This window comes from Hippocampus zosterae, chromosome 11, assembly GCF_025434085.1.
Source record: "Hippocampus zosterae strain Florida chromosome 11, ASM2543408v3, whole genome shotgun sequence".
Taxonomy (NCBI): domain Eukaryota; kingdom Metazoa; phylum Chordata; class Actinopteri; order Syngnathiformes; family Syngnathidae; genus Hippocampus; species Hippocampus zosterae.
This window is the reverse complement of record NC_067461.1, coordinates 17,007,314-17,017,917: the sequence shown is the minus strand read 5'-3', so window position 1 is coordinate 17,017,917 and position 10,604 is coordinate 17,007,314. Positions and strand designations below refer to the sequence as shown.

The 10,604-nt window shown below is 42.6% G+C and overlaps 1 protein-coding gene across 2 annotated transcripts in view; it reads right to left on the bottom strand.

Annotated features, from left to right (window-relative positions):
• Window positions 1–1,144: 1,144 nt before the first annotated feature.
• The window catches only part of hs3st1l1 (heparan sulfate (glucosamine) 3-O-sulfotransferase 1-like1), a 34,256-nt gene continuing 24,796 nt past the window's right edge, over window positions 1,145–10,604 (bottom strand). The window contains exons 2-3 of one of the 2 annotated variants that reach the window (XM_052080326.1): window positions 7,383–7,563; window positions 1,145–2,558 (exon numbers count right to left, since the gene is read on the bottom strand). In XM_052080326.1, the coding sequence (XP_051936286.1) occupies window positions 1,468–2,373 (906 nt within the window). In that variant the 5' untranslated portion in view covers window positions 2,374–2,558; window positions 7,383–7,563 and the 3' untranslated portion in view covers window positions 1,145–1,467. The remainder of the gene's footprint in view (window positions 2,559–7,382; window positions 7,564–10,604) is intronic. The other variant, XM_052080325.1, reaches the window with a different exon arrangement.

Genomic DNA, 10,604 nt, shown 5'->3' with positions numbered 1-10,604 from the left:
AGGAAGGCCAGTTCTGTCCTAGGCTGCTCCCTCGACACTCTGGAGGAGGTGGGCAACAGGAGGATGCTAACTAAGATAAAAGCTATGATGGACAGTCCCTCCCACCCCCTCCAGCCCGCCCTGACAGCACTAGGTAGCTCCTTCAGCCAGAGACTGTTACACCCGCGCTGCAAGGAGAGATACCGCCGCTCGTTCCTACCGACTACTGTCAGCTTGCTGAATAAAAATAATAATAATTAAATGATGTGCAAAAACTTACTTATCCATTTTGTATTTATATTGCACTGAATTGAACGGTGTTTGTTTTTTACTTCTTTCTACCCACAATCTTGCTGCTGTAGACTGTAAATTTCCCCAGTGTGGGACAAAAAAATGATATCTTAATCTTAAAATTAATCCAAATAAATAACGACCTGTACAGTTTCATCTTAATCAATAAGTAATATATATTTTTATCTTTACAGTAAATTTGAAAATGGATAAATATGATATTTTTAGAACTAAAAATATCCTTGTGGTGAAATACTTTCTACTATTGTGTTAACCATTGGTCTGATGTATCTGTTCAGCACGATATACGCTCTAGTTGCGCCCACATGGTTAACATCAATACACATTTTCTTGGGAGACAGTTATGACACCAAGTCCTGCAGACAGCAAAGAGGCTACATTTTTATCAGCTCCCAGTAGAGTCGCAATTTTGGCCGTTGTTCAGAACTGAATCAATGAAAGGAAACATGACCCGTGCTGTGTAGAGCATGAAATGATGTTTCAGGGAAAGTGGCCTCGAAATGCTCTGCTAGAAAATGACAATAACACATACAAGGTTAGAAAATGTTTTACAGGCATTTTACACATTTCTAACACCGGAATGATGATGAGCAGAGCAAACAGTGAAATGCACGGAAGCTCTTGGGATCTGAGCATGCTGACTCAAATCAACTGATTCGGCTGTGGGCACAGGCTACCTTCAGTGTCCAAAACCATTAGTGATTCCTGTACGACAAAAGCTGCGCTCCGGGGTGACCATTTCCTTGCATTAACATCTACTTTCCACCACAGCATCATCTCTGCTAAAACAAAAGGTTTTGTTAAGAAGGAATATATATAGAGAACGGGAAATATAGCACACTGGCATGCCAGAAACATTTAAAAGAGCAATTTATTATCAAGAACAAGGATATCAAACAAGACAGAGAAGGATAGGTGGCTGGGGTGCGGGGGTGGGTCATCAAGTTCATTTTATCAGCGATGTGCTCGCAGCAAAGAACAAAAATTCAAACTTGAAGAATCATCCATTTTGCCTTATTGTGTAAAATAAGTTAATAACAAGTCAGCAAGAACTAGAGAAGACAAGTCTAGAAACTGAGAGGCTTTGAATGTGAGTTCTGTAAAGTGCTTCGGGCCTCATTTTGACCTTCTCACAGACTGGCTCCTATGAGTTCGATTTATGTACCGGGTGGTTTATTATTGCCAGTTGAAGGTGCGCTTCACCAGCCTAAAGAAGGTTCTGTTGTGCTCCTGCAAGTAAGAACGGAGTTGTTGGAGCACAGTGCTGTTGACCACAGGGTGCGGGCGTCCCTTCGACTCGTGCAAACATCGCTCTCGACCATCACTTCGAATGCAGTAAAATCCCTTGGTCTGATTGAAATAGAAATTGGAGGCAACTATCCTGGGAGGCAAGTTGAGGAACCGCTCGACCTTTTGGAGTTCTGGCAAGGGGTCATGAATAAGCAAATCCCCATCTACAATATGAATCTGTTCCAGAGGGAAATGACGCAGCCAGTTGCGCATGTGAATGTCATACAGGCTCCTCTGAATGGCCTTGTAGCCTGTATTAAGGGCACCGTTTCGTACGAGAAGGTTCTCTATAGCTTGAACTGGTTTGTGGTTCTCGAGACGGTTGAAATACACTTGAGTGTAGTCTGAGACGACTCGCTCGGCCGGGTCGCGTAAAATCAGGAGCAGTTTTATGGATGAGTTCATTGCGCAGATACGTTCGGGGGCAAGAGTCGACGTGAAGTATCCTGGGGTCTTCTCGACTGTTATCTGGTGCGGGTATGAGTAAGGCATCAGCTCACGGTACCACTCTAAGCCTTTGGCATAGTTCTCATCCCAGTCAAAGAAATGTACCTCAGTTGCAGCAGCAGCAACTTCGGGGTGGATGTCGAGCATTTCCAACAGGGCTCTTGTACCTCCTTTACGCACTCCAATTATAATGCTATGTGGGGGTCTTTTGCTAGTTCCTGGTGGAGGAGACAGGTTCCCATCTTCATCGTTAAGATTTATTCCGTTCAAGCTAACACTTGCCTGAGGTGGGGCAGCAAATGTTTGAAGAACGAAAAGAAAGGCCGATGCCAGGAAGCATGCCATGGTGATTGACAATAGAGTAGAGAATAATGATGGAGGGGGAGCCAAGAAGAGGAACTTGTGATTTAGCTGTGAACCAGATCTGGCTTCCCGGGCTCAGTGGTAACAAGAGCAGTGAAAAGTGCAGGTTTTACCGGCCATGGAATTTGAACAGCAGGGGAAGAAATGATAGGAAGTCCACAGCACATCTGTAGGGTAAAAAAAGAAGAGAAAAGAGAAACGCTTTTAGATTTGACGTACGCGGTGTGGGATGAATGTCTGCATTGCATGGAAATAGCACCTTCCTCATTCCATTCAAACTGCAATCCAGCCCTAAATACAATGCATGTATCCCAGGGGTGTCCAAACTTTTTGCCAAGGGGGCTAGATTTTATGTGGTAAAATGTCGGGGGGCCGACCTTGGCTGACATTCTTTACATTGAACAACAATATTGTTCAACAAATTTTAGTAAGCCAGTCTGTTTCACATTTCCATTTTTATTTTAATTTCAACAATCTTAAGAATGTCTTTTGGTTCATTTGAAACAGGTATATCACATGCAACTGCTTAGTCACTTGACTTTTTCTTAAACAGAAGTCTCCTGAGTGCAAATTGATTGATTTGAAACATAAAATGGATCACCATGACTTTTCAATAGTCACAAAACCTTTGACTCGAACAACAGGGAAATGAACAAGCAATACACATATCCACAACTGCAGGGATAATTTGAAATATGACATATCAGTCAATATAAACACGGAGTGATGTCTTGTTAACTCGTGAGTGATGCCCTCTAGTGTCTAAATGCTATTACTCATTTAGTGAATGCTATTACTCATTTAGCCACTAGAGGGAAGCAGTACTCTATGAAACATCACTCACCAGTCTACGAGACCTCAGTCAATGCAACACGTGTTCCATTGTGCCCAACCTGCGGGCCAGACGGCACTGATTTTATGACAGGGGCCGAGGGCCGGATGAAATCCGACCGCGGGCCGGATTTGTCCCGCGGGCCGGACTTTGGACATGCCTGATGTATCCTGTAAGTGTATCAACTCGAAATCTATTCATCTTTGCTAGAACCTCCTTCATCATCCTTCATCCAATCGTTTTTCTCTTTTCACTGTATCAAGCTGTTTTCTATTGATTCTGTAATAACTTGAAAAATATCCAACAATGCAGCTCGTTAGGGAAACATAACTGAAGGTATGTAACAGTGGCTGAAGGCCAGCGGGTCTGCAGAGTGCTTTGTCTTCTTTTACCCGGCCAGAAATCAAGACTACAATCAATACAGTACTCCCCCCCCCCTCCCCTAGATCGCCTTCATATCAATGGTGCAGAGATATTTAAAGACATATTTAGTGCAGGAAATCCGATGAGTTTCCACTTGCAGTTGACTTTGATTTCCTATAAGTGCCAGGAAAGATCAATAGTAGGGCATCAGAATCCAGCCATTGAGCTTTTGATTTTTGGCATTAAATCGGATTAATTATACTGCTGAGAATCCATATAAACCATGGGAAAGCAAAATAATCGAACATCATTTTCTTTTTATTTTTTATGTAGTGAACTTACCTTTAACAATACAAACAACATAAGGCAGTATCAAATGTTTTCTTGGTACATTGAAAATTTGTAAACATGATCTCTTTTCTTAGAAAACCCCGCCCCACAAACAAAAAGAATATAACTTCGAGTCCATTTCCAAAAAGAGGTACCGTATGTTTTCAGAAGGCATGTTGAGGAAAACAAGCCGGGCGAGTTGTTGCTGACAGTGCTAGTCAAAACAAAAGGGGCAAGATTTGCAAACAAAGCAGCAAATGTCCTGGTAAGACAGTGGCTGCATGGGAACAGACTTTCAGAAACATCGGCATTTCTGTCTTTTGTATACTTTCCCCAATAGTAAGTTAATCATAAGTCATTTATGCTGCAGTTGAAGTTCAAACTAAACTTTATCATTAAAAAGATGAGATGTAAAACAAATAAAATAAAAAAATCAATGCATTTAAAAATGTGCTGATGCATCCGACCCAAAAGATGATCGCTCCCAATATTGTTTTTCTCTTGCATACAATCCAAAAGAGTAGTTATCGGTCGTTGAAGGCCCTCGTTATCGAGGAATGCGGCCCCCAGGACAGGGCGACGGCTCCTTGTGCTTGTGTCTCCAATTACTGTGGAGGCCCAGTCTTCCCCGAAAACCCCGCCCGCAGGTTTGACAGAAGTGGGTTGGGGGGCCGGGCGGTTGCAGGGCCCTCTCCTTCCTCCGCGCTCGCCGGTCCTCCTCCGCAGCGACGCGTCGAGTCTCGAAGACCCGGACCCCGCCCCGCACGGCCCCACGCCAGGCCACCCGATCCGCGGCCAGGTCAGCCCACTGTGCCGGGGGAATCCGGCACCGCTGAAGATGACCCTTTAGCTGGTCTTTGAATCGTCCTTTCGGGGCACCGCGGGGACGGGTACCCTCCAGCAACTCCGCGTAGAGGAGCTGCTTCGGGAGACGGTCGTCGCTCATCCGCTGCACGTGGCTGGCCCACCACAGTTGGGCCAAGGTGATCATGGCCTCGATACTCGTGAGGCCAGCCCGGGTGAGGATCTCATTATTAGTCAATCTCTCCTCCCAGGAAACGTTGAGGAAAGATCGGAGTCGTCCTTGGTGGAACCTCTCGAGCCTCTTGATGCTGCTCCGATAGAGGGTCCAACATTCGGCGCCATAGAGAAGGGTCGGGAGGACGACAGACTTATACACCATGATCTTCGTGTTGGTGGAAATGGCGTGATTCCTGAAGACCCGGGTCTTAGGTAGAGTTATCATATTACCATGATTTGAAAAAAAAATAGATGAAAAACATAACACACACACACACACACACATACATACATACATACATACATACATACATATATATATATATATATATATAAAAAGCATATTATTTCCCATATTCAAAGTCTGAGCTTATTCTAAATTTCAGTTATTACAAATTGTGCATCATCTATGAATATTACGTGACATTATTATGGGATGGTATACTGTAGTATGTATGATATAATATATATAATACAGTAAATATTCCCATCCCCAGAATTCTATGGAAAGGAATATCCTTCACCCGGAATAAAAACCTATGCATTAACATTTTGACTATGATATTCCGTGTTACGGAAACTTGCGTAAGCAGAAATTCCACTACCCGTAACCCGGATGGAGGTGTAATGCCGCGGGAGCTTAAATACACGTAACGCCCACCCGATGCGACGGAAAATACACAATGCCGAAACAAATTTTCGCTTCGCGTTTTTCGATCATCAGATTCAAAACGAAGACGGGTAAGCGACTTTTTATTGGCGTGCGTTTTACTGTAATTGCGAAAGATTTTAACTTTATTCACTTAAGTCGTGTAGTTCATCGCATTGAAACGTAGAAGAACTGTAACGACTGGAGCGGAGCGAGTGAAATACATCCGTTTGAGCGAGGCTGGACACAAAGTTAAAAAGATCCAGCAGATACTTGGAGTCGGAAAGACGCAAATCTACTAAACTTTAAAAAACAAGGCATCAATTCAACTCCCGATGACAAGCCACCATCCAGGAAGGAAGCAATGCAAATGGCAACAAAAATCCTTCAGTATGCACAAGAATTACCAGACATCAGTGATCAATGGGACAGTTACTTGCAACTAGCAAGAAAACTGTATGACACGCAGGCAAACATTGTCATAAACCAAAGAATGCATCCAACAAAACAATCCAAAATACACTTTTTTCCCAAGACAGAAAAAAATAAACATTAGAATACTGTACGTATTTTAAGGTTTGTGATTTTTTGGGGATACACCTGTATTGCAGTTTTTGTTATATAAACAGTTTTTGGAAAGTATATTTTTGTATTTTACTGATTGTGTTGTTACACGTGCATTTTGTCAACATACTTGCAGGTTTATAAAGGACATGTACCATGCTCATTTCCCAAATGAGGAATTTCTGTTGTCAGGACAAATTGGACAGCACAAACACGAGTCCGTACAAGAGAATGTTTACTGTGTAGCAATTTTACTTCATTTTACATTTAAGTTCAAATGACTTTCCAAGGAAAGCTGTTTTACAAAAAGGAGAGCAGTGTCTCCTGCATTGGGCAGTAAGCGGGCACACCCTGAACTGGCTGACAGCCAATCGCAGGGCACACATAGATGAACAACCATTCACTGTCATACTAACACCTAGGGACGATTTAGAGTGTTCCATGACCCTGCGATCCATGTTTTTGGAATGTGGGAGGAAACCGGACTACCCGGGGAAAACCCAGGTAGGCACAGGGAGACCATGCAAACTCCACATAGAAAGGCCAAAATACCATAACAAAAAGAAAACTTAAACCAATGCAACAGTTGGACTGCACTTTACACTACACTTTACTCGGCATGAAAATAGGTCCCATGATGTGATAACTAAAATATATTTTGTATTTGTGGTGGGGATATATACAAATGACCTAAAATTAGCTTTACTTACACATATATTTGGTCAAATGTATGAATACATATTGTGATACTATATCCATTCATGCATTTTTAATAATCCTTTATGCTGTCCAATGTTTTGGGAGGCTGGATTCTATCCCTTCTGACTTTGGCAATCAGGTAAATTGCAGTACACCGTTGACTAAAGAGTCAATCACAGGACACAGACAGTTAGACAAGCAGGAATCCTCACCAACAGTATGTGCGATCACTGACCGGGAAATGTCCCAACTCCGCAGAATGAACCACTGCACCATCAGTGATTGTTTTAAAAGTGAATCTTACAAAATAACATGAAAATCTGCGCAACATCTCTTCTTGTGATTGCAAAATTACAATTCCTATTATCATAAAGAACACAATTTGTAATTAATATATATTTTGGCCCGGTCACACAATGTCACTCGTGGCCATTCTTTTACCTAATAGAATTTTCCAATTAAACAAAGGCATAGCCTATGCATCCCCTTGACACATGGCCTTAGAATAGGTCTGGCTCTAAGAGAGGTACTCACAGGAGCCATCCCGCCCTCCAGAACCAGCGGGAGTACAGTGAGGCCTTTATATGCTGTGACAGGCGGTCCTGCCTGTCAGCCATTCCATGGCCAAGAGCTGCCAAGTCCAATGCTAACAGCTCAGCAGCTTCACAAGCTTCCTGTCGCATCCAATCCCACTCCTCTCACAGTACACCACCTCCTGGAAGGAGTCATTGTTTTACATTACACACTACCCCTCATTGATTTAATCACTTTACCAAGTCTATTTCTACTGGCCACATGTGGGCCAGTGGGAGGACACCGGACACATACAGTATAACCTTCAGTGGCATAGAGCACACTGTGTATATGGGGTATTGATTCACAACCATCCATTTTGGTTTGGCGGTGTCCTGTGACATTTTTTGAATAAAAATAATTTTTTGTGCCTTGCCTCAAGAAACATATAGAAAGAAACACGGGTCTAAATCGCAGCAAAATATGCAGTGGGTCAAGTGACGACTGTGGTCACTTATGCATTAGTGGCGTGTTGCGTAAATGTCCTTCAGTCACACTACATGGGTGTCATTTTTATCCCCTGATATGTGAGGAGCAGCAGTCATCAGAATATAAAGGCAAGGTGAAATTTCGCCATGGCCGAATTGGAAAGTTACTGGGAACACTCAGTACACAGTTGTTTGCAAGGTTATTGTGAGCGGCAATGATGTTTATTGGCCACCACATAGTTAGCAGGCTTACTTAGTTCATGAAGGATGACCAACAGTCGGGTGGCCCTATTAAAGTAGGTTCCGTGAGGTAGACAACTGATGCTTTGGTATAGTGGTGACTTGAAATATGAGTTTCATTTGTCACACGACCACATGGTCATAATCTAAAACACTTCCATACGAAATAATCTTTTGCCAATGAAACAAATGTAAATGAAAGGGCTGCAGCGATTGAAGTACAATTGAATTCGGTAAAAGTAAAAAAATATAGATATTTCTGCTTGGTTAAAGAACAGTTATAAATACAGAAGACATTTCCACGAATTAATGAACTTTTCATTGATAGATAATGAACATTATTTTTACTTAAAATGAAGCTGCACTTAGCCGGAGACTAGTTTCTTAAAGATTTTAGACAAATCACTCATCATTTTGGTCTATGAGACAGAGTGATGTCAGAACGACAGCAGTGATTTTGTCATCTAAAACAACAAGCTTGAATCCGTTGGTTTATTAAAAAGTGATCACTAGGAATGGAAATTATGTCAGGCTGTCAACGTCAAAGTGAGCAGAGTCACTTTCGTCTATTACACTGCATTTGAGAAAATAATCTGATGCCAGCCTATATGGGGGAGAAAAAAGTGACCAAAAATGCTAAACCTAAACAGCAAACTCTAAATTCTACAGTAATATAACTTCAAGTGGATGACTTCAAGAATAAAATGATTTGAAGGTTTCCAAACATGTTCAGTTACCATCTATCTTAATGTACAACTACTGTAATAGTGTCTTTATATGAGTTGCGAAAAGATGTCACAGAGATTCAGCAAGTTCAGTCGCCACCAAAAATAAAAAAAAGGGGTGTCACTTTATCATCTATGAGGTCCAGCTTTACAATGGCTACCTGAGAAAGTCTTGAGGTACTATGGTGATGTTGGTTGAGAAAGCCAAAGGGCCAAAATGGAGCGCGAGTCGACAGAAATGAACATTCCAGACTTCAAATGTCCCCTAGGGACTCATTGGAAAGAAGCAGTTTGCAGGTTTTATGCCCAACATATCAAGACTGAACCACCAGAGAACTGAAGATATGCTGCAATTGTCAGCTTTTAAATTCTTTGTTTGCCACTGCCTTTTATTAAATCACCTCTGAGTCTGCACTGTAACTTAACTGCCGAGTGTGTTCTTGTCTTTTTCTAGCTTTTATTGCTGTACATCTTTTTTAATCCATTGTTTTTATATAGCCGTTAGATTTTTGTTGTTGTTGCTTTTGCTTGAATGTAAAGCTGATATTTTAGCGCAAACATTTTAATTAGTCCAAATACTAATTACGTGTACATTTCTTAATTGTGCTATACAGAGAAATGTGTCTTGCCAACAAAGACTTGTGCCAGCATTGACAAATTATCAAACTACACACACACATATATATATATATATATATATATATATATATATATATATATGCGCAACGAAGGCTCTTAGGGTCCTGTTTACCTTATACAACTCCAAACATTCAGTGATCCATGTATGTGGCATCGAGTCATAGGCTTTCTTGGAACCAATCCAGGCTGTGCACAGGTTGGTATGTCGGGACCTGCAGTCTTGTGCGACTGTTCTGTCAACCAGGAGCTGATGTTTGGCTCCTCTGGTATCTCTACCAATGCCCTTCTGTGCTTCGCTCATGTATTGATCCATGTGTCCACTTATCTTAGCCGCAATGATGCCTGACATGAGCTTCCATGTTGTGGAGAGACAGGTTATTGGCCGATAGTTGGATGGGACTGCACCCTTTGAGGGATCCTCCATGAGTCCCATACCTCAGCAGCTGGTTCATTTGTGCTGCCAGGCGCTCATGGAGTGCTGTGAGTTTCTTTAGCCAGTAGGTGTGGACCATGTCTGGGCCTGGTGCTGTCCAGATTTTCATATCAGAGACTCTTTCCTGTATGTCTGCCACTGTTATGGTAACTGGGTTCTGTTCAGGGAAGTTGCTGTGCTCCTCTCTCAGGGTCACCAGCCATTGTGCACTGCTGTTATGTGCAACCTCCTTCTCCCATATGCCTTTCCAGTACCTTTCAGTTTCCAGTCTTGGTGGGTCAGCTCTGTTGTTAGATCCCTGCCACTGAGCGTACACTTTCGCAGGTTGTGTTGCGAACAGCCTGTTTATTCGTCTGGCCTCATTCTCTTTCGTGTACCGCTTTAGGCGACTGGACAAGGCTTGGAGCCTTTGTTTGGCAGTTTCGAGTGCTTCAGGTATGGTCATCTGGATGTACCTCTCGGGTATCGGCCTTTTCATCACACCTCTCTGGGCCTCTGTCAATTGACTCACATCTTTCCGGGCCGCCTTGATCTTAGCCTCCAACCGTCTTTTCCATGGTGGGTAACGTATTGCTTCCATGGTTGCTCTATAGCCAAGCATCTCAAGGATCACTGATGCTGAAGCGTATATCAGCTCATTGGTTTCCATGATCGTTACGGTAGGGATCGTCCTCAGTGCTGCATTCACACTTTCCATGAGACTTTCAGGTGGTACTTC